This window comes from Vicia villosa, linkage group LG6 (assembly GCF_029867415.1).
Source record: "Vicia villosa cultivar HV-30 ecotype Madison, WI linkage group LG6, Vvil1.0, whole genome shotgun sequence".
Classification (NCBI taxonomy): domain Eukaryota; kingdom Viridiplantae; phylum Streptophyta; class Magnoliopsida; order Fabales; family Fabaceae; genus Vicia; species Vicia villosa.
Window position 1 is genome coordinate 143,944,590 of NC_081185.1, and position 24,817 is coordinate 143,969,406.

At 34.6% G+C, this 24,817-nt stretch overlaps 2 protein-coding genes across 3 annotated transcripts; one reads left to right on the plus strand and one right to left on the minus strand.

Moving 5' to 3' along the window:
* Positions 1-394: 394 nt before the first annotated feature.
* Positions 395-2,517, plus strand: LOC131610323 (xylan glycosyltransferase MUCI21). Its single transcript, XM_058882237.1, has 2 exons — positions 395-838; positions 929-2,517. Exons 1-2 carry the CDS (start codon positions 628-630, stop codon positions 2,287-2,289), a joined length of 1,572 nt encoding a protein of 523 aa, XP_058738220.1. The 5' UTR covers positions 395-627; the 3' UTR covers positions 2,290-2,517.
* Positions 2,518-5,030: 2,513 nt separating this feature from the next.
* Positions 5,031-12,561, minus strand: LOC131610325 (kinesin-like protein KIN-14L). Of its 2 annotated transcripts, none has more exons than XM_058882239.1 (19): positions 12,308-12,561; positions 12,048-12,205; positions 11,777-11,923; positions 10,996-11,251; positions 9,973-10,073; positions 9,808-9,879; positions 9,211-9,318; positions 8,907-8,981; positions 8,695-8,776; positions 8,479-8,574; positions 8,198-8,371; positions 7,987-8,093; positions 7,603-7,783; positions 7,295-7,454; positions 6,960-7,210; positions 6,684-6,847; positions 5,839-6,578; positions 5,565-5,749; positions 5,031-5,364 (listed from the first exon to the last, which is right to left on the minus strand). In XM_058882239.1, the coding sequence occupies exons 1-19, from the start codon at positions 12,381-12,383 to the stop codon at positions 5,282-5,284; spliced, it is 3,216 nt and encodes a 1,071-aa protein (XP_058738222.1). In that variant the 5' UTR covers positions 12,384-12,561; the 3' UTR covers positions 5,031-5,281. The 2 variants fall into 2 exon arrangements, with proteins under 2 accessions (XP_058738222.1, XP_058738221.1); XM_058882238.1 differs by having other exon boundaries at positions 9,808-9,891.
* Positions 12,562-24,817: the final 12,256 nt, after the last annotated feature.

Sequence of the window (24,817 nt, forward strand, 5' to 3'; positions counted from 1 at the left end):
ACTATTAAATTGTGGGGAGTATATAGAAAATAGGGGTTGAGCCCGGACAAGCGCCCGGGCTAGCTGGGCCTTAGCTCCTCCCTCCCCTGTTTCTACCCTTCAAAATAAATAAAATTTATACTCAACATAATTTTTTTAAACAAAAAAACATAAAATAAATATCATTTTCGGTTTGGGTTGTTAATATAAAATGATATATTTTTTTGAAGAAGCAAAAATATATTATATATAAAATGAATTATTTTTTGAAATACACACTCTTGCTTTCCAAGTCATAATGAGAATAAAGTAAAGTCTTACATTTCTGCGCGTGAATAGACTAGAGCAAAGACACCAAGCCAACCAGATATGAATCAATCAAATAGTAAATAACGTAAACTAAAAGCTCATAGCTGTGCTGTGAGCGTGTCTCGTTTCTCAAGCAATACAAACAACAGCATAGAAAACCGAGTTCCCCCAACTTTGAAACTTTTCAAACTCTTTCTTTCTTTCCACTTTCCTTTTTATTCTCTTTCCCATTCTTTTCCACCACCACAAGCCACAAATAAAACTCTCACCTCTAACTCAAACCAAACTTCTATACTTTCTTCTCTCTCTTTCTCTCTCAACAACAACAACAGCAACAAAATGGTTTACCACCACCGTAAAAGATCTTCAGACTCCACCAAAGATGAAGAATCACATATTCCTCTCATGGATTGTTCATGTTCAACCTCTGTTTACTACAAGAGAACAAAGCCTAAGCTTCTCTCTTTTCTCTTCCTCATCACCTTTCTCTCTTGTTGCTACGTCTTCGCACCTTTCTTCCTTGGTCCCTCTTTCTCTCTATCTCTTCTATGTAAGCATCTCTAATCCAAAACTTGTTTCAGATTTTGTTGTTTTTCTTATTTTGCTTTGTGTTGATGTTTTTTCTTGTTTTTTTCTTCAGACTCTAATGGACCTGAAAATGATGCAAACCAAAACGGTGTTGATGTGAAAGCTTCTACATGTTCTTCGGTTTCTACAGGAACTATATGTTGTGACAGAACTGGTTATCGTTCTGATATCTGTGTGATGAAAGGTGATATAAGAACAGACTCTTCTTCCTCTTCGATCTTCCTCTACAATTCTATAAACAAAAATAATGTTTCAAGGAAGGTTAATGGTGGAAAAGGTGAAGATAAAGAGGATCAAGTGCTTCAATTAGAGAAGATTAAGCCATATACTAGAAAATGGGAGACAAGTGTGATGGACACAATTGATGAATTGAATCTTGTTTCGAAGAAAGTGGATTCGCGGAGAGTTCGAAAATGTGATGTTCAACATGATGTTCCGGCAGTGTTCTTCTCTAATGGAGGATACACTGGGAACGTTTATCACGAATTCAACGACGGAATTATACCTTTGTACATCACTTCTCAGCATTTCAACAAGAAGGTTGTGTTTGTGATACTTGAATATCATAGTTGGTGGATCATGAAATACGGTGACATTCTTTCGCATCTATCGGAGTTTCCTCCAATAGATTTTAGCAAAGATAACCGGACTCATTGTTTCAGTGAAGCAATTGTTGGCCTCAAAATCCATGATGAGCTAGCCGTGGATTCGTCGTTGATGGAAGGTAAGAAGAGCATTGTTGATTTCAGAAACCTTATGGATAAGGCTTATTCGCCTCGGATTAAAGGACTTATTCGCGAAGAGGAAAGGGAACAACAACAAAACTCCTTATCTCCGTCAGAAGGAGTGCAAGAAATTGCGTGGAAGAAACCGAAATTGGTTATTGTCTCTAGAAGTGGTTCAAGAGCTATAACCAATGAGAATTTGTTAGTGAAAATGGCTGAAGAAATTGGATTTCAAGTCGCGGTTTTAAAGCCTCAGAAAACTTCGGAATTGGCGAAGATTTATAGGGTACTAAATGAAAGTGATGTGATGATTGGTGTTCATGGAGCTGCAATGACACATTTTATGTTCATGAAACCTAAATCTGTGTTCATTCAAGTTGTTCCTCTTGGGACTAATTGGGCTGCAGATACTTACTATGGTGAGCCTGCAAGAAAACTTGGTTTGAAATACATTGGATATGAAATTCATCCTAAAGAAAGTTCTTTATATGAGAGATATGATAAAAGTGATCCTATTTTGAGTGACCCTGATAGCATTACAAACAAAGGGTGGGAATATACAAAGAAGATTTATCTTGATAGCCAAAATGTTAAATTAGACCTTAGAAGATTCAGAAAAAGGTTGCATAGAGCTTATGAGTACACTGTTTTGAGATTGAATTTGAATCTTCAACACCAATCACAGTGAATGTTTCCATTCCACGGTTTAGTTGTTCATTCTTTAATGTATAAAGATACTATTGTTTATTTTTGAAGTGTTCTTATTATGCATATAGTGACAAGTTGGAAAGTTCTTAGTGCAATATGTTGTGGATACTAGGATGTGTAATTTAGAGTAGCAAATTGTGATTCTAATATTTGTGTATTAATACATATGGAACATTGTTTACTTTGAATTCAGATTCAATTGTCCAAAGTGGGTGGTTTTAGGTTATGGTGTTTGCCAAACAATACTAGTGTAATGTTTATTAAAGAAAGAAGGGTGTTTTTTCTTTCATTTTGGTCTAACTTCAACTAATTATTATGGGCATTGAGTCATATTGGATGTAAAATATTCAAAAATTGATCAATGAAGTCTATGTAATTATTATGAGCATTGAGTCATGTTGGATAAAATTCAAAATTTGATGAATAAAGTCTATGTAATTATTATGGGCATTGAGTCATGTTGGATAAACTTCAAAAATTGATCAATGAAGTCAATGTAATTGTTAATGGGTATTGAGTTATGTTGGATAAACTTAAAAATTTTGCGATACAATTTTTAAACATATACTTTATATATTTATAATATTCTATTTATTTTGCAATAAAAGTTTAAACTTGAATATGTTTTATCTTGAATATTTATTTTTTTGTTTAAAATGATTTCAGTTTATAAAAAGTTCATAATTCAAACTAAAATAAATTTTGGATTTTGAAACTTTTAAAATTCAAAATAAAAAATTGATATAAATTTTTGAAATTTGAACATAAAAACAGAAAACAATCCAAATGGAACTTTAAAAAATGTGTTTGATTTTATGATATTATTTTTTTATACAACATTTTATTTTTGAATCCTTTAACATTTGTTTCTAGAGTTAGCAAGATTTTGTTTGGTTAACTTATTTCCATTTTATAAATTGAAATACTAAAGGGCATATAGGAATCTGATAGATGGTGCATCACAGCAGTGCAAAGCTGACATGATAATGAAAGGCTATGTTTGATTCTGAGCTTGTAAGCCAGAAGGCAGAGTTTCTTGTATAGTGAAATTCCAAAATTTTCTCACTAATTAGTAGGAGTATCATCTTAACACACAACAACTAATGAAATTATTATATAAACGATTTGTATATAATACTAGTGATGTATACATTATTGAAAAATCTAACTAGCATCACAACAAGTGCATCACAAAGTTGGTTCATGGAACCCAAAAGTATGTATGTGACATTTGTGACATGTGCTAACGTTATTCTCGAGAGTTGCGTACTGAGTTTGTGAATGTGAAGATATTATTGAATTTATACACATGTGACTCGTTAGGGAGTTTCCACAGGGACCACTAACCGTTATTATCAACTACTAGTACGAAGGAAAGAGCGCTACGCTACATAGATAGATAAGTAGTACATTACATACATCAATGTTTTATTCTTTCTCATGTATGAAATCATCACTATAATTAATAATATCCAAACCAAACACTTATCACAATTTATAGGTGACTTGTTTTTTTTTATTTTGTATTAAACACTAAAGAAGTTTATTAAGATTCACAAAGGCATGAGACATGCCAATATCCAAACAATAGTACAAAATATTATCAGAATAACCCAAAATAATCACTGTCCAACTAAGAAAGCTCACACCTAAACTACTCTTGCACCAGAAAACTATCCAAACTCAAAAAATTGCAAGACTGAAAAATTACCAGCAAACCAAACCCGAGACCAAGAAGCCACGACGCAACGCCGACAATTAAGAAGGCCACCAACCAGAAACTCCATCCATCACACATCAAAACACAAAAGGCTATAGACTCCAAACAGAAGAAAAAAAAAACTGCCACACTCGGCTCCAAAAACTATCCGAAAGAACACCGGCACTGCAGCGAAGCGATTACATGCAGAGCTTGCCATACTGCAAAATCGAAAACATAGGCCGTGCCAGAAATAGAAGACAATGGCAGAAATATAAGAGAACCGTCCATCAAATATTAAAACAGAAGAAACATGTGTGAGAAGTCGAGCACCAATTTATTGTTAACTATGAGCCCGTTTGTTTTGCCTTTTTTTAATTATTGATTAATTATTTTAGGTATTTCATCTTTTTATTGAAATTTTTATTTTAATATCAAAATTTAAAAAATCACTTAATTTTAAACTACTTCAAATAAATTTCTATAAAAATCACTTTTTAAAACAATTACAATGAAAAGAATAAAAAATGAAAAATAAAATATTTTTTAAAATTATGAAAAGAATAAAAATATTTAACATTAAACATGTCTTTTTAAACAAAAGAAATCTTTAGGCCACGGAAAGGGATCTAGACGCGCTTTCACGCGATCTGTGGGCGCTGTTACAAAATAATTCAGCATTTTCCTCGCCCGGTTGGAGTGTAAATCAGGCCACAGTCTTGCTGGAATATGACCCAATTCTTTTTGTAAAATACGCAACAAAAATCTAAGACTTGCCCAAAACGACATGACTTCCAAATATAAATTTGAGGCACATCTACCATGTTAAAACAACCCGACAAGTTATAAATTTCAGGGATCAAATTGAAATTTTCAATTTATGTGTTTGTATGTCACTATTATTACACGGTAAGATCCCTTGGAGTTTTTTTTAGAGAGAGAGAGAGAGAGAGGAGAACATTGAGGAACTTTGCTTTTATGGTGACTTTGTAACTTTAATATATTTGAGGGAGATGAAAGAATAATTAAAATAAATTATTTGTTGAGGTAGTGATTGGTTTTAAGGGAGCCGAATAGAAGTTACAAAGTCACCAAAATCCAAAAATTACCAAACCTATCTACACCGTATCTTGTCATTTTGGTAATATTTTAGTTAAAGTATCCTCCCCCAAATAAAATTGTAAAAACAAAGGTATCTTTGTTGATGTAAAGACAGAAAAACTCCAACCAAATTGGAGCATGTTGGTGTGCTTCAAGTCAAAGCACTTATCATCTATTGCCACCTTTTTGCAGTCTTGCTTTCTGAACGAACAGGAGGAGGCGTTCTGGCATTTCTCTCCTTCTCATCCTTCTCATCTACACACATGGAACCATATACAAATACGGACTTAGTATTAATATTAAAGGCTCAAAAATGATTTTTGACAATATAAATGACTTTTGAGGTCAAATAAGTACTTTTTATTTCCCAAGAGATCAAAAAAGGTCTCCATGATTTTGCAATCATCATTGTATAATTGAGAAATAAAAATTGCAATTCTGCAGTTTTAACTTACATGCTACAGGATCTGGCTTCCCTCCTCCAAGAGAGGATCTTCGCCTATTGTTAGGCCCGGATGGAATTCCTGTTAAAGATTGCCTCCTTTTTGTCCTCTCACTAGTTGCTACTGGCGACTTTATCTGACTTTCTTGAATGCTTCCCTTGGTAGGTGACTTCACTTCAACCGTAGTTTGTTGGCTTCTGCATATTTTTCAAATTAGAAGATTCAGTAAATGAGTTGAAAACATCTTTCAAAGTGAACAAGGTTAGAAACACCAAAAAAAAAAAACCTTTTATCAGGGCCACTAATCAGTTTCCCAATTGTTCTCAGGGATCTTCTAAACTGTGACCCTTTTCCCTTTGCTGTTATGGAATCAGCAAGGTCACCTGGCACTCTGTTTGAATCATTTTTATCTAGCAGTGTTGATTCGGGCGTTTGAGGTAGTTTAGGAGTGTGGATTTGGAGCGCACTACCAACTTCGATCAAACTCTTCGGATAGATATTTGCAGGACTTGGAGGAACTTTAGCATGCAACGCTGATGTGGAACTCTCGTTGCTTAATTGGTCAAACGGTAAGGTTTTGTTTACATCAGCGGATGCTTTTTTTATAGTTCTTGGACCTTCCAAGCTTAGTCTTCTTGAACGGAGAATGTAAGAAGAGGACTTGGCTCCACTTTTATCCTCAGCATGCAACTCTGATATGGAACTTTCATTGCTCAATTGGCCATTTAGCTTTGACACTGCTGCTTTTGGATCTTGCTGTGGATGATATTTCTGTTGAGACATTAGGTCAAATTGCAAAGTTTTGTTTACATCAACAGATGCCTTTTTTATAGTTCTTGCACCTTCCAAGCTTAGTCTTCTTGAACGAGCAACGTAAGAAGGTGACTTGGCTCCACTTTTATTTTCAATACTAAGTCTTCGAGGTCGCAGTGGAGTTTTTTCTAATGGAGTCCGAGGTTCTTTAGTTCTATTGAACATCGGTTTAGAATTTTCCTTGTTGGCCAATTGAGTCTTAAGGTTCTCAACCTGGCATCCATACAAAAAAAGAGAAAAACATGTTTACTTCAACTTTTACAGCATAATGATGAAGCAACCAAAAGCTGTATTGTGAATTACAGTGGACACTCTTACCTGTGCTTTGAGTTGCATAACCTCGCTGCTTTCTTTATTTATTCGAGCTGCCCCAAGTTCCACAGTGGAAACCCTCTGAGCAAACTTTAGAGTACTCACTGTTTCACCAAAGGAATCTGCTTCGGGACTCACATGCGCAAACATCAAAGTTTTAGCATGTCCGCCTATAATACAGAAATTTTCAGAGAAAACGTTAACATATTGTGATATGGGGAAAAAACCAAATTAGAGTCTCCAAAGTTTTTCTTTGACATAATATGCAATAGTGTGTAGTACCTAAGGAATCCTGCAAAAGAAGTGTGAGTTTGCTGTTCCGGTAAGGAATGTGAGAATTCTTTTGAGCCAGTGCGGTGATCACATCTCCCAAACAAGAAAGAGACTTGTTAATATATTGTGCCTCCTTTAGTCTATCTCCTGTGACTTCAGACTTGTCCACTCTTTCACTTCCGGCAAGATCTACTAAATGAAGGCAACTGCGAATGGAGTTTCCAGTTGTATCTTTGCCATTAATATGAACAGTAAGTACACTGAGACACCAAAAAGCTTTATCATTAAGTTCCTAAACCAAACAAAAGCATTAGAGAAAGGAATGAGATCACTAGAAAACTTGCCTGTGGGAGCGACTACTCCTATTATTGATTGCAGTAGAACTGACAGCACGGTTAACCTCGCCAAGTTTCATAAGGATCATAACATCGGTAGTAGACTTCACAGACCGCAATCTAGCATCTGGAAGGCTTAAACCATCTTCGCTGCAGCTCCGGATCTCTAATTTGAGGTTAGTTAAGGAGACAAACTACTCCCAAACAGTAAGATCAAAATACTAAAAATAAAACAGATTTCCCTACCTTTTCTTTAGAACAACAGAATGAAAAACTATTTCAGACCCTATTGAATAATAATGGGTATGACAAAGGATATTTGTTTTCTGTTTTGTCTTCTGCAAGTAGGTCTCTGACTTGTTCATTGTAAATCTCAACCATTTGGACATAAATGTCATACTTTATGGTACCCTCCCTTTCATTAGACATATGAAATAAATCATTAAGAGCCAGATAATTAATCCCCATATCCTTGGATGTTCCACCTGAAGGACCACTCTGCCACATGGGAAAAATATTAGATGAGTCACCGTTTCGGCTTATAAGTGTGCAAATATAGTAAAACAGTCATTGTTGGTTCTTGCATGGTTTAATGGCTAAGATAAATAATACAAAGGACATAAATAGTATTTATCTTATTTTTAATTCAAGTTAAACCGATCTATAGTCTAACTGAAACAAGTTTATAGGAAGTATCTTACCATGGTATGAGTCTTCCCCGATCCAGTTTGACCATAAGCAAAAATACAGACATTGTAACCGTCCATCACAGATCTAATTAATGGTTGAGTGTCTCTATAAACCTCATCTGAATTCAAAATAGTAAAATTTCAACAGAGCGAAAAATAGAGAGGGGAAGTAATGGTTAGATAAAAACACAAGTTCTATAATATTTAGCTTTTAGAACTCTACCTTGTCCAGCTGTTGGACCAAAAATCTGATTAAACTGAAAAGATTTTCTTCCATCTTTTGATGTTTTTGATGGATCTAAAATGAATAGAGAACCGTCTTCACCAATGAAATCAACCACATTCTTGGATTCGGCCCTGAACGCAGGTCTGATTCTGCAATATACTCTGATATTACCTGCAATTCGAAAAGGTAGGCAAAATCAACTTAGAGGCTGGGATGGTAAAGAAAAGAAAATGACCCTTTATTATTTTAATTACAATTAACCCTAAAAGTAAACCAACCTTTCAAATCTTGTACCATGTTGTATAATTTTCTGTTCTCTTCCACTGCTTTGTGATACCCAACAGCTTTGGCTGACATCTCATTTACTTGACTTCCTGAGTTCATGAAGTATCGCAAAATCATTAAAAACTATCTCTTAACCTGTGGTTGCATTAATGATGATATCATTAAAAACTATAAGTTAAGAAGCTTGCAAACTTAATATCCATGCACACCTATATCATTGAAAAACCTCTGAACCTGTGATTGCATCTCTTCAAACTCACTCTTAATTCTCAACTTCAAAGCCTTAAGATCCTGAATAAATATGTAATATATAATCATTGTCTCAAAAATGCAGGTTGTTTCATGCTTAAACTAAAGGTATGTAATATATATCATCTCAAAAATGCAGTAGAAGCCTATGGCGAAGTGCTCATATGCCTACCTGAAGTTCTTTTTTTTGTATGTCTATGAGAAGCCTGTGATTGCATGTGCACTTTCCAAGGCAAGCTCTGGAACACTATGAAATGTACAATGTCCAAATTAGTATTCAAAATTAGAGATAAATGTAGTAAAGAAAATACTAGGGAAAAGAGTTTAACTAAAAGTTCTTTTAGGGAAAGCACACAACATGTCAAACGTTCTCATAATCTGCGGTCAATGTGGTTGAACTTTGGCAGAGTCCTTAACATGATCAATTTAAATTCTTATTTGAACAAAAAAGAAAAGTTACAGAAAAAAAATGGTACCTTTAAACTTTTAGGTGCAGAGAAAGCATCTGACTCTGTGCTTTTGGTAGTGAGATGAGTTGGTAAGCTATTCCCTTCTTTAATAAAATTCTTTAGTAGCAATGGCAACTGTTTTTTAGACCAATAAGTCTTCCGTTATGTATCATAAGAAAAGCTTTGGAATATAAAAAACATATCTACATTCACAATATTTTATGAAATAATCTTTTTAAAAATATTTAAATTGTTTTTCGTAGTAGAATGAGCATGCAATCTACTATATGGAATAAGACAATAACCCAAAATGCTCAAAACAGATCGGTTTGATAACATGACTTATAGATTAAGGAATTGTTTCCTCCGCATGATTAATTGTTTCCCTGGGAGAATAGTAAACAATAAATAAATTCTGACCACAATATTGGCTCTTGATAATAAGAAGACCACAAACAGCATACATCAAGAATTATAATATTAACAGGGGCGTATTTCAGCCAGAAATAAAAACCAAGGGTGATTTTATTTTCAATTATTTATTTTAACCTCACATTGTTTACAGCATATGACTCATTAAGAATTAGCACCAAAAAGGATTACTTTGGCGAATCTTCAACTAACCTCAGGGAATTTCGTAGATGGCTGTTCCCCACAACAATTAATCAAAACCTGATTAAATAGGTTTATTGGATCCTGCAGTAAAGACTATGTAATGATTAGGTGGTTGACAAAATACTCATTTGCTGGCGAATGTATTTCAATATGTTAATGATAATTTATGATTACCAGGTCTCCATTACAAATAGAAGCAACAAGCTTTCCATCGACATTTTCTTTGGCATCAAGCATTCGGTCAACTAGTATCTTGACAAGTGATTCCATATTTTCTGTTGCATCCAATGAAAGTAATAGCATGAATACAATTATCCAAGTGAAATTGGGAATATAGGGACAGTTTATCTGTATAGATAAACATCAAAACAAAATATACACACACATGCTTTTTTGGTCAACTGTTATGGAGCAAAATATCTTAACTTATTGCTTTTCCAATGGTAAGAAATGAGTGAATCATGAAAAAGGTGAAGTATTAATTAAAGTAGAAGATTAACCCATGATGTACACAACAAGTCAAAAATATTTTCAGCTATTTGTTCTTTGAGTTTAGGTTTTGAAAATTTATGACAAGGCAAATGAAGAAAATAAAATCAAAAGCAAGAATATTTTTAATGGAACCTACACCTTTTACTCATTAATGCATTGAATGTTGTGATTTCAAATAAAAACTTTCCATTCGATAACTAGTGAAAATTATAGTAAATTTCTACATATTTAATTATACAGCCTAGGATCATATCAATTAAGGTCTCTAGAGTATTCTGAACTAATTATCCCTAAAAGTGCAAAATGCCAACAGGCAGAATCTGGTGATTAATATTATACTGTGCTGCTAGCCATCAGCTAAAGGCTTAAAATTAAATTCAAATTCAAATCAACCCGAGTGTTTAAAAAAAATTCAAATTCAAATCACTGAATTAGATACTAATATGAGTTAATTAAATTTCTACGTATTTAATTATACAGCCAAGGAACATATCAATTAAGGTCTGCATATTTCTGAACAAATTCTCCTTAAAAGTGCAAAATGCCAACTAGCAAAGTCTGGTGATTAATATTATACTATGCTGCTAGCCATCAGCTAAAGGCTTAAAATTAAATTCAAATCAACCCGAGTGTTTCAAAAAAAAAAAAAAAATCATATAACTGGATCAGATATTAACATGAGTTAATAAGATTAAGAAATTGAACCTTCTCGTGTTTGAAAATTATTCTCAGCAGGAGGCTTATTTTCAGATGTTGCAGACAAATCCAAGCGCCTGCATGCATCAGAGGGTAATGCAGTTGTGGCTCTTTGTTGCATTCTATTAATTGATTGCATAACTAAAGGAGATTTCAGGCGTTTGCTGGGTCCACTCTGGTTGTTCATCTGCTTGGACTCATGAAACCATTTCAGTGATAGAATGCAATCAACAATTTTTCCAGCAGATCCATTCTCTACACTCTCCTGCAAACAAATGACCAAAACACTAGATCAACCATGCTAATCTAAAACCAAAACAAAAAGCTTATAAAGCAACTAGAATTATTCAGGGTTTTAAAACAATGTCCATGACTTAACACACTTGTTCAACCATGCTAATCTTAAACCAAAACAAAAGGTTTAAAAAGCAACTAGAATTATTCAGGGTCCTTAAAATAATGGCCATGACCTAACACACTTGTTCAACCATGCTAATCTAAAACCAAACACAAAAAGCCTAAAAAGCAACTAGATTTATTCAGGGCTTTTAAAACAATGGTCATGACCTAAGCCGCGATAGTAATAATGTCTCTATGACCACAATGCAACCTCCAATGAGGCCGCATTACCACATTTGACTGTGATTTCTGCTACAGGAAGAACAACAACGCAGCAGTCATATCAATATGCACTAGATTTATCATTTCAACATGCACTAGAGTTATTTAACTACACTGTTTGCACACACATATATGAAAACATGGCCTGTGGCACATATAACTAACATACCTTTTCGAGATCAGAAGCCTCAAAAGCTGGAAGCTTTAATTCTCCGGCAGCATTAATAAAGTTGCGAACATTTTCAAAATACTGATAGGCAGGCAAAGGCTGAGAATCCCAGGCAAGTGATTGCATTGGTACTTGAGTATCTACTATCTAACAAAATTAACATCACAATATGAAGTGTCGTATTCAAACAGTCAAATTTCTCAATCAGAACATTCCATTTAATCAAAATATGCAATTAATCATTCTATACAGTGCCATTGGATTGCAATACCTTCGGTACTGCTCCGGGATGAATCTTGTTAATAGCCTTGCAAAGAATTAGACCATTTCTCAAGCAAGAAACAAGTTCCCTCTCCGAGGGTTGCTTAGATATTCCAAGAGGACCAACTTGACTTTCTAGCCACTGCGTCGCCTCATAGCGTCTCAAAGCTGCACAATTCCAATCAACATTGTTACATCAACACAATCAAAATCAAAAGATATATAGTAATAACGTAACAGATTGATTTATGGAAAACATTCAAAATTAACCTGCTTCTCCAGCTTTTCTTGAAGCCATATTGAAATCATGAACTCCACTTATTGAGGAATTCTCCATCATGATCATCAACAATAAAAAAATCAATAACAATTAGAAGAAAAAGGACTAAACCTAAAATCTTTAATCTAAAGAAATTATCAACTAGTAAAAGATTAAAAAGCGTAATTTGACATTTTCTTCAAGAAACGCAATCAAGCTGAAGAATCAGAAATGAGAAAGGAGAATTTGTGAAAACGAGAGAGTGTGATTTTTGAAGTTGGAAATGGGACAGTAGTGTAGTATTTTGGTTCGGGTTTAGCTTTGGGTTACGAACCTTAGGTACGGAATCGTAACGTTATGTTGATTATTTGAATTCAAACTGGTAGGACACGATCTTGGGTCCCGCGGAGGCAATTATAATATGCCGTCCGTTTTAAATACTAAGTCTATTCATCTAACGGTGTCAGTTTTTTCTAGAGAAAAAAGTCATAAATCTATAGTATTTAATTAAAAAAAAGTCTTTTTAATTAATATTTTATACTAATCTTTAAATATTTTTAATTAAAAAAATTATCCTTAAAAAAATTTAAATATTTTAATTCTCGATGCATTAAATATATAATTTTATATGAAAACTTATTCTTTAAAAATAATACTTCAATTTTATTTTTTTTGGTTTCACACTTCGTTAATTGTAATAATAACAATCTTTTATTTCCATATTTTCCTATTTGTGTGTTTAAGTAATTTAGATTTATAGCATGATCACACAAGTATCACTATTTTTCTATGCAAAATGTTAACGGAGCATTTGTTAAGAGTTTAAAAAAAAAAACAACAACATTTATATTTATGGAAATAGAAATAACTAATTTTATTACTCTCTACGTCTTACAATAGATGTAATTTTTTCTATTTTTATTTGTCTAAAATTATTTGTCCATTTAAAATTTCAATTTATTATTTATTTTTTTTTCCATTAACTTACTTATTTTTTGTATTTTAATTCATGTAACTAGTCACTACCTATTATTAACAAAGTTATTTTAATAAATGACACTCGTTTATTATTGAAATCAACACAATTAATCAGTATCTTAAAAATTGTGAAAATCTTAAAGAGGACGTCTCTGGTAAGATAGAGGGAGTAACAAATAACAAAGTTTTTTTTTAAAAAAAAAAAAGTTATATTCAATGCATTGGAATATAATTTATTTAAGGAATATTTTTTTTTATTTGGAATGCTTAAAGAATATCTTTAAGCACTGGTTAGCATGACCATTTTCTTATTATGTCGGTAAATTTGTCCATTTTGATTAAAAATTGTGAGATTATTATAATATAGTATTGTCCATTTTGATTCAAAATTATAAGATTATTATAACATAGTAGAGTGTACACTAATATATTTATGGATATATAATCGGAATGATTTTAAGTAGAAGAATAAAAATTATTAATAATGAATCATGTTTGAGAAATTATTTTAGTATTTTAAATTGTTGTGCGGATAGTTTAGCGAAGCATGCGCTTCTTGATAGGAATTTTGTTATTTATAACAACGTTTCTTCTTTTATTTCTAATTATTTTGTTTCTGATTCCATTGGGTTTCTGCTTCCAATGATGCTATTTTGTAGTCGTCTTTTCTTTTGGGCTTAGACCCTCTATCTATCCAAAAAAAAATTGTTGGGCTGTAAGACAGTGTCTTAAAATCGATCGGTTGGATTGGTTCATCTGAGAACTCGTGGTGATGCTAGTTCTACGCAAATAAAACATATAAGCAAAATAAATAATATAAATTAGTTTGAACAAAACAAAATAAGTTGACTTTAAAAATGTATGATTCGAACCATTGAAGCTCGTTATTGAGTGAATGAAAATCAACCCGATTATAGCGTTTTATTAAAAAATACAAATTTCTAAACGCTAGGTTTAAACTAAAGCTCTCTATATGTTAAAAAAAAAATACAAATATCTAAACGTAAAATTTGAAGCATTGAAATTTAACCACTCTATTTTATGGGGCTCATAAGAAGTGGTAACCACTCCATTTTGATTAGGGAAATTGTTGAGCACTTACTTCTTAGAAAATCGTGCCCAAGTCCTCAAACAGATGCAGTTGTTATGTACATGTAACCCCTCACATTTTTCAAGGGAGACTTTCTTATGAAGCTTGGCTCTGTACCGCCTTGTCATGGGCCTTGACAAATATATCATTACACAGTCTCACAAGCACGAGAGCTTATAAAAGGTGAAGTTTTTAGACTCATTGTTTATTTTGACAAAACACCCCATTAGAGGGGGGTTCATAGTTAGGGGTGAGTCCCTCTGTAGATGAGAATCCCTTAATTAGGGACGAGTCTCTTAGTTGAGGAGAGTCCTTCAATTAAAGGTGAGTCCCTCAGTTAGGGACGAGCCCCTTAGTTAGAGGCGAGTCCCTCAATATTAGAGGCAAGTCCCTTAGTTGAGGAGAGTCCCTCGGTTGGAGTGAGTCATAAATTAAGGGTGAGTCAACAATTAAGATCGAGTCCCGCAGTTAGGGGTGAGTCCCTCTGTTGGAGGCAAGTTCCTTGGTTGAGGAGAGTTCCTTAGTTAAGAGTGATTCATCAGCCCTCTACCAAGTGTCTCTTAATTAGCTTGTGTGTCAGTTGGGAATGTCAAACATCTATCGCTCAAATGGAAACACTTAATTTCATTTCATGTAAGCAATAATGGTTTATTTTTAGACGCTAAACAATCTTGGCCTTCACACGTGTCATAAACCTGTTAAGCTATTTTAAAGCTTTTGAGGGAGTTGAAAAAGTTTTTGAACACTTGTAGCTTCAATTCCTTTGTAAAAGGCTTCCTTGTTCCCTTTTTCCATTTCTTTAATCATTTTTATCACACACCTTTCTGCAAACTTCTTCTAGTTTTTCTGCTCGCACAGTCTTTAACAAGCTTCCTCCAGCTTCTTCCTTATTCGCAACATTTTTAGGTGTTGATTCCTTCTATATTTCACCTTTGTAACAACTATGGTTAGGGATGTTAGGCAAAATACTTTTAGATTGGTGTAGAATTTTGATTTTGTGAGATTGGGGGTTTTGGTAGTCTTATTAACAATTGCGATGATGATAGTGATTTCTTTTTGTTCTTATGTGTTCCTAGGAACAAAGAGATAATGGACTCCCCCTCTATTATGTCTAAAGAGGTCGAAGATATTGGATCTTTTTAAACCATCGAGGAGAAGATTTTTTTTCTTTTTGGACGTATGTGGTCGTCTCTTCTTTAGAAGACGGAGATTTGGTCAATTTGGAGGCTTGTTCACCATGAGAAAGGGTTACCATGTCCACCCCTCTTAACTATCCCTCTCTTTACTTTTATTTATACCTCCTCCTCATCAAAGACATTGGGTTATTTTCCCTTTTTCTCCTTTAAAATGGAAGTCCTGAGAGTCCTCAATATTGCGCTTTCTCAGCTGGTTCCTAACAATCGGGGATTTGTTAGGGGATTAGAAATATTGTGCCAAGGGCTTGAAGTTTCACTCATTTTTAGGGTGTTTATCCCATTTTACGCCATTAGGCCTTGAAAAGAGGGCTAGGTAACCCTAGGTGGATTTTTGGGAAAGGCCTCGTTCAAACCCCACCCTAACTAGCATATGAATTGGAATGAAAAGTTTGCACGAATGAGAGGGCGATGATTCCCTTTATAAATACTCTAGTAAGTTTAAATAATTTGGTGATTTTATAGGTATCCTCAGGTGCTATGTAACCTTTATGTATTTTCTTGCATGTTAGATGGTGAATATTTCTTTAGAGGACTAGAGGAAGATATATGATAGAATATAAAGCCCCAGAGCCATCCTGAGGGATTAATTGTCGAAGGAAAGAAAAAGTGGGCTGAAGAATAACTTCTTAAATCTCCCAACTCTTAGGACCATAAGTATAAGGGGGATCCTTCCCTGACTGTTATGGAGGAGTTGTTACACCTATCCCAAAGTAGATGGGTGCTCAAAACTACCCTGGTGGCGAGGCTCCGCCACCCCAACCTTCTTTGTGAACCCACTTTAGTTTTGACTCCATTCAATTTACTGAATATTACCTCCATCTCTCTGAGAAATTCCCTGGTGACTATAAGACCCTCAGTACTAAGTTGTCCTCCAAGCTTGCTTACCCACATGAAGGATAACCACTTGTTGAGGGGGAGTTGATGTTGAACATGTCGATTGAAAGAGACAAGACCATGTCGAAAAAGAGTTGAGGGTGAAACTCAAGAAATATGAGGAGGATTACTCCAAAATCCAGAAGTTGCTTGAGACCTTGCAAAAGGATAAGGAATCTTGGACAAACAAGTTGGCCATTTTTTAGACTAAATCAAGTAAATCACCACCAAAGAGGAGTCTCTGTGGTTACCTTTAGAGGACGCCCTTCGCTCTAAAAATGAATTATAGGGCGAGGTTTCAGAGTTCAAGTATGACTTGGTGGAGACCTTTGGTTCTTATTTCGGGTGCGAGAAGGAATATATATCATTCTTATATCCCATATTGGACCTGGGCATGTTAGATGTTTTTAAAGTTATCTGTGACGACCTATCAGTGGATGATGATCGGAAAAATAGCAAGTGTACTATTTTGCCTCTGTAGTAATAATAGGGAAATTCCCCGAATGTCGATCTCAAGGACTGCGTAGTAATATCGAGTTCAAATTATAGTTCAATTAAACAAAAACTAATGTTGGGGTTTTGTTTGCAAATTGTCACTAAACAATAATTAAAATAAGCAGAAAAGTAAATTGGCTTTTTGGCAAATATGAGTATTATGCTAGGGGTATAGTGTGTGATTGTTCAAAGAAAACAAAATATAAAATAGATACATTACAAGAATTGAGATGAAAGTTGATCTTCAATCTCTTCCGTTCATGAAGACCTTCTTCTCTCCCAAACCCTTGTTTTCTCCAATCTTCAATCTTGTCTTCTCCTCGCCAAAAAGTCTTTCTCTCCTTACACAAACTTCGTTTAAATAGTATTAGTATCAGTCTCAGTGTCCACAAAAATTCCAAAGTACCCTTAATGACAGGACATATTGAAACAGGTCAAAAAGTGAAGTTTCTGTCCGCATCCATCTACACGGGCCGTGTTGATTAACACGGGTGCCCGTGTTGATTCACTGACTGACGTAATTTTGAAAATCTGCCCAGACCTATCAACACGGGTGGCTGTGTTAATTAACACGGGCCGTGTAAGCCCTTAACTTCAGAATTTGGCTTTGTGTTCTTCGTCAAAGTTGTAGCCCTTTTTGTTAGCGAAATTTTGCCACCGGAACCGCGTCATTCCGAGTTACGGAGCTCTAGTTATGATCAAAATACTACACGCATATCACGATGAGAAACATGCTGAAAATTTCCAGATCTCACACTTGCTAACACGAGCCGTGTCAGCCCCGTGACTTTCATCTCTTTTGCATTTTCTTTGTCACGCTTCATCCTAACACGGCCAATTTCAGGTGACACAGGTGGTCGTTTCAGACCTCATGTAGCTTGATTTTCCACTTCCTTCGAAACTCCCCTTTTTGTACTTTTTGGCATTGATTTGTCTCAATTTATTCCTTTAAGCCTGCAAACAGTAAAATACACAACCAAAGCATAAAATGTAGAAGAATGAAGTAAAACACTTGACAATATAAAGCAAAGACGACTAAAATCAACGGTAAATAAACGTGTAAAAACCACTGATCAAACTCCCCCAAACTTAAACTGTTGCTTGACCTCAAGCGACAATTACAAGAGAAAATAACCTTCCAGGCACACCGGTGTTCATACGTGAGATATCTGTTTGTATTGATCAAGAAACAATTGGTCCGGTATTCACATGACGCGACAAGTTTCTACTAGAACATTAAACCTTAAGCTCCCCTTTCGGATACCTCTCCAACTATGCTTTGCACTTAAGTCTCTTTCCGATTTTCCTCCTCTTTCATTCGAACAATCACATTAAGGCACTGCATTTCTTATAATGATCATCACATGCATGAGACGAATCAAGGCTTTTTATTTTCTTTTTCTGGAACCAAACGAGCAACATTTGCTACTTTTAATTACCGATGAAATTTTCAAACTTTGTAGTTATTTATTGTCCTTTTTGGACGATGTTTGGGGATCAACCTCCTTTGGGCTGAATAACCGGGTGATGGTTACCCAACTTAGCGAGTCGGTTGCCTTTTACCGCCTTTTCATCATCTGGTGCCAACTTTATCAATTTTTTTTCTCAACCAGTCATCATGCATGTGAATCTGAATTATGCCAGACTGTATCAATAAACTACTCGAGGAGTACTTCTCAGGAGACAAGTACTATGGTGCAAATCTACACATTAGACTCGTATTTCTTTTAGGGAACCAAGGGTGTTTAAACAAACCTCTTCTTGTCATATTATTCCGAACTTCCTGTCCTCAAACAATCCTCCCTTCATCTCTATATATTATTCCCGGTCGCTCTTTAAGATCAAAACTCTTTAACAAAAATTAAAATTTCGGTCAAAATTTGGGAAGAACTCAATGTTTGGTTTTACATATCATAACAAAAACATAAAAAGAAAAATGCAAGAGTAAATCCTCCCCCAAACTTGAACTAAACATTGGCCCCAATGTTTCAGAACAAGCCCGAGAGGGGTGACCCATAGAGGGTAGTGCAACTCTAACTGCAGCTTCCTTGCATTCACTAGAAAGTCCCCCTTTTTATTTCCTGAAACAAAAAACAAGAAAACACAAAAAGAAAACTAAGTTGTTAAAAGCATGGGTTGCCTCCCACGAAGCGCTTCGTTTAACGTCGCATGGCTCGATGATCCATTCCCCTTGTCAGGGTGGCATATATGACACAAAGAACACATCATCTTTTTTCTTTCTTTTGTTTGGTAGCAATCCCATGAACTTAAAGTATTGATGATGTTGCTGCCAAGTCCATTTTAGCTTGATTTTATTGAACAATGCATAAATGTCTTCCAGTACTTTGTCAATTTCTTGTCTTTCATCTGCCTTGTTGTAAAAATAGTTTTCGAGGATACTCTCTTGTTGAAGATTTTCTTGTTGGGTGACCACATCTTCACAATTTGTTAAATTTGTGGTTTTGTCCAAAACTCGATCATCTTCAAGTTTCCTTATTTCTTCTTTCCCATATTTCTTTTTTACCTCAAATTCTTCTATTCTTACTGCATCCTCTTCATTTGATATTATGCATTTTTCTTCTGGTTCCACATATTCTTCTTCCAACTCTAACTTTCTCCAAATAAACCTATCTGGATAAAAGTTAGCTTCCTTACATTCATTCATAAGGATTCTTACCTCTCTCTTATATGCTTTAAAAATTTTAGTCGCCTCTTCCAAAGTGACTCCTGAATCAGGCGACCAACATGCAGGAGATACAGGTGGCAATGTGTCAAAACAATACATAGCTACAAAACTCAGACAATTTGTTAGTAGCAAAGTATAGAAGAATTCATGACGGAAAAATAATCTGACTTTTTTTTTCTTTTTCTTTTTTTTATAATAAAATCAAATTCAAATAAACAAAAACTAAAAACAAATTTTTAGTTAACGAGTAACAAAATTTCAATTGAACTAAAATCAAAACTCTATATTTTGGCAGTCCCCGGCAACGGCGCCAAAAACACGATCGGAAAAATAGCAAGTGTACTATTTTGCCTCTGTAGTAATAATAGGGAAATTCCCCAAATGTCGATCTCAAGGACTGCGTAGTAATATCGAGTTCAAATTATAGTTCAATTAAAAAAAAACTAATGTTGGGGTTTTGTTTGCAAATTGTCACTAAACAATAATTAAAATAAGCAGAAAAGTAAATTGGCTTTTTGACAAATATGAGTATTATGCTAGGGGTATAGTGTGTGATTGTTCAAAGAAAACAAAATATAAAATAGATACATTACAAGAATTGAGATGAAAGTTGATCTTCAATCTCTTCCGTTCATGAAGACCTTCTTCTCTCCCAAACCCTTGTTTTCTCCAATCTTCAATCTTGTCTTCTCCTCGCCAAAAAGTCCTTCTCTCCTTACACAAACTTCGTTTAAATAGTATTAGTATCAGTCTCAGTGTCCACAAAAATTCCAAAGTACCCTTAATGACAGGACATATTGAAACAGGTCAAAAAGTGAAGTTTCTGTCCGCATCCATCTACACGGGCCGTGTTGATTAACACGGGTGCCCGTGTTGATTCACTGACTGACGTAATTTTGAAAATCTGCCCAGACCTATCAACACGGGTGGCTGTGTTAATTAACACGGGCCGTGTAAGCCCTTAACTTCAGAATTTGGCTTTGTGTTCTTCGTCAAAGTTGTAGCCCTTTTTGTTAGCGAAATTTTGCCACCGGAACCGCGTCATTCCGAGTTACGGAGCTCTAGTTATGATCAAAATACTACACGCATATCATGATGAGAAACATGCTGAAAATTTCCAGATCTCACACTTGCTAACACGAGCCGTGTCAGCCCCGTGACTTTCAACTCTTTTGCAATTTCTTTGCTACGCTTCATCCTAGCACGACCAGTTTCAGGTGACACAGGTGGTCGTGTCAGACCTCATGTAGCTTGATTTTTCACTTCCTTCGAAACTCCCCTTTTTGTACTTTTTGGCATTGATTTGTCTCGGTTTATTCCTTTAAGCCTGCAAACAGTAAAATACACAACCAAAACATAAAATGTAGAAGAATGAAGTAAAACACTTGACAATATAAAGCAAAGACTACTAAAATCAACGGTAAATAAACGTGTAAAAACCACTGATCAGATGATGAGGAGACGTCTCCACAAGAGCACAAAGAATCTCCCTTAGTTGTAGGTGCTCAAGATGGTTTTCTTGGTGATGCAATAATGGGAGGAGGCAAGCCGAGAATCCCCACCTAATAGAAGTATTCTTCGAGGATGAAATCCTGGAGGATGGCTAATAATTAAATTTCTTGTTCTTTTTTTTTCGGCCTTTGTGCTTATCATGTATCCATGCCCGTATGGATTTTTTTTGGTTGTAAAAGCTAGAACTAATGTTCCTTTTAGGAGTCTTTAACTTAATTGTTTTTTGTGTTCTTTTAGACGTTTTTGTATAATTTTCCTGGAGCCTTATTTGGGCCATTCATTGACGTTTAAGTGCTTTGATTACCTTAAAGGTAAATGAGGACCTTTTTAGGAGGATCCAAAATTTTCAATCGCATAGAGGGGCGACAAGGATCCTTTTATGAGGATATAACATCTTTAATCACTTAAGAGGTGGAAAAGATCCACCCATCTAGGAGGATCCAACATGTTAATATCCTCAAAGGACAACAAGGATCCCTTGTAGGGACCTAGCATTTTCATCGCATAGAAGGGAAACAAGGATCCCTGATAGGGACCCAATATTTTTTATTGCCTCAAAGGGAGGAAAGGATCCATCGTAGGGACCCATAGTTTTTAATTTCTTAGAAGGTCGACAAGGATTTCTCATAGGGACCCATCATTCTTTATCGCCTTGAAGGGTGGCAATTATCCCTCGTAGGGCTCAACGTTTTCCTCGCCTCAAAGGTAGACAAGGACCCCATGTAGGGGCCCAACACTTTAATCTCCTCCAAATATGGGAAGGATCCCTCACATGGATCCACCACTTTAATCTCCTCCAAAGGCAACAAGGATCCCTTGTAGGAATCCAACACTTTTAATCGACTCTAAATGTGATTTCCTCCGGTGTCCTTAGGTTTCCTACAAAGAAAAAGTTGGAGACAACAATGAAAATATCTAAGAGATAATAAAGAGAGGAGCTTCATTAAAAAACGCTCGCCGCCTCACGAGGAATAAAGATACATGTGTGTTGTCTAGGAATATAGCGTATAAGGGAGGGGATGAATAAACCCTTTTAAATATTTGACTGATTTTCAAAGTCAAATATCATAGTTTTTCAATGTGAAAGTCTTATAGCAAAAACTAGAGACTTTATGCTTGAATTGGAAATTAATCACGAATACACTTACACAATTAGCAAATATCTTAGATTGATGAGAAATAATATCCAAAGAGTTACAAACTACAATGAATTGATACATTACAAATTAGAAGATATGTGTTCTTAGAAAAATCCAATTGCTACAATACTCTAACACCACAATTTATAGATTTTAATCAGCACTTAAACACAAATAGATTCTGATTCTAACAAAACCTAAACTTTTGTAACTAATCCGAGTGTATAGTGGTTCAACTCTACCATTCTCACAGGAGCCTACTCCACTCTCTAATCGTTTTCCATTGAATTTTTTTATTCTAATATACTTTGACAAATATTACATGAGTTCATACAATCATAGAATCCATAATAATGTTGAGAAAATAAATCTATTATTTGAATCTTGTCTTGTACACAAACTTGATGATGAACTCTCTATGAAATATTTACTTGATTCTTACTTCTTGAATCCTCCAGCTTCACCAATCTTCTCAAAGTCTTTGTATGTGGAAATCCCCCTTGCTCTTACTGATTTCTTGAATGATGAAATGTTCGAAGATTGACAAGAAATATTACCTTATGTGTAGGCTTCCACGCATCAATCTTGTAAACCTCTTGAAAATCTTCAAGAAATGTTAGTTTTAAGACTCGTCTCTCAATAAAATTTCATATCTTCTCAGTCAAGATTTGAATTCAAAAAAAGAGTTTGAAGATGAAATACATTTATTTACAAGAGATTTTAGTTTTAAAAAATGGAAGTTGTTGTTGTAATGTGTTCACACACTTGGTTATGAGATGAAAGAAAAACTTTATATGTGCTGGAGATTAAGCACAAAAATATGTGAAAATGGTTATTAGATTCAAGTCAAGAACATCTGTTGATTTGATTCAAATGAGCGAGTAAAATGGAACAAGATCATAAAATAAATGACTCATTTCCCGTGATTCGGGTCAAGTTATATCTATGTTTCAATTCATGAAAGGTCATGATTTGAGTCATGTAAAAACCCTAATTCGAATCAATTTGGACAAAGTCAAATAGGAAAATGTGAAAACTCTATGATACGAGTCATGTGTGAAGTGTGATTCGAATCAAACCAGGTAGTGGCTAACAAGACTTGTGTGATTCTAATCATGTGCAAGTTGTGATTTGAATCATAGACACAAAAATTCTTTTTGTTCTCCTTTGTTTAAATTGATTTGAATCATGGTTTGCGAGTGATTCGAATCACACACTTGAAATCCAAATTTTACAAGTTTCTCAAAATAGTTTGAGATTCCACTTCCCACGTAACTTGAACCAACATCAAATATAGTCCTTATTCCATTAACTCAACCAATTGACTTAAAACATAATGATCATACTCAAATGCAAACACTTGAATTATACATGTTTGTCATACCCCAATTTTTGACCTTAAGATCCCACTTCATTTGCATTGATCTAAAAAAGTATGATCATCATTATCATCATTCATCTCATATAAAATCATTCATGCATCATTTGCTAACCTTAAAATATACAAAAATGTGTTAGCTTTTTTGCTTGTTTCATAAGGTAGATGATTGATAAAAAAGGCTCAAGCAATTAGGGTTTTGAGATTCTCAGAGAGACTCAATTTTCTCATATTCTCAAGTGAATTATCTCATCAGTATTCAAGCTCAAGAATGCTTCAAATCAAGATCAACAACTTTCAAATTCATCTGGTACACCAATTATGGCTTTGACCTAATTTTCTAAGGAAATTTATGTTTGGTCAAAGCATGGTCTTATGGCTCAAAGCATGATGCAAGGATCTCAGACACTTCATTGTAGCCTACTCATATTATTCATTTGGCTAGAAGAACTTGATTCATTGATATTGGAAAAAATGCAATTCATTTTTCATGCTTTCTGCACTTCATTGTAGCCCACTCATAATTATTCATTTGGCTAGAAGATCTTGACATGTTAATTGAATCAAGATCTCACTTTACAGGTCATATAGCTTGCAAATATAAACATAATTAAGCAATTACACATATCCATAATTCATTACACAAAGATTAGAGGCTTTATCCAACTTGTGATACCATTTTGGGATGAATTTAAAAGCTCCATAGCTATTTTGATAAAGCAAGTTTGATGCCAACAACTCTTCATTCAAGCGTGCACTTTGCTTCTAATCAGATCATACAATATCAAAACACTCAGAAGCAACCTCCTAAGTGCAGAAAACATGGCTAAAGGTCCCTAAAACTCCACTTTTTCATCATGATCAAACATGTATTTTTGTCCTATTTGAAACCAAATGGCCAAACCATCATTCCATATGAACTGAGATGAATTTTTGCAAGTTACATGGACCATATGGAACCTCTATAAATAGAGAGTCATGCCTCATAACTCAACACACCAGAATTTGCACAAAAACTAACATTGTTGCAATCTCTCAAACCAAACTTTCGAATTCCCTTCTCCTTGCAAGTTTCAATCATCCAAACACCTTCCATAAACCATATAGAATTTTTTTTGCTTTTATTAAGGTTGTTTTTAGAAGAGAATATTTATATCTTGAAATTGTGAATTTA

Coding starts and splice junctions, on each gene's coding strand:
- LOC131610323 (XM_058882237.1), top strand. CDS start 628: ATGGTTTACCACCACCGTAAAAGATCTTCAGACTCCACCAAAGATGAA. Junction 839..928: donor TTTCTCTCTATCTCTTCTAT/GTAAGCATCTCT, acceptor TTTTTTCTTCAG/ACTCTAATGGACCTGAAAAT.
- LOC131610325 (XM_058882238.1), bottom strand. CDS start 12,383: ATGATCATGATGGAGAATTCCTCAATAAGTGGAGTTCATGATTTCAAT. Junction 8,982..9,210: donor CTGCACCTAAAAGTTTAAAG/GTACCATTTTTT, acceptor TACATTTCATAG/TGTTCCAGAGCTTGCCTTGG. Junction 6,579..6,683: donor TTATGCAACTCAAAGCACAG/GTAAGAGTGTCC, acceptor TATGGATGCCAG/GTTGAGAACCTTAAGACTCA.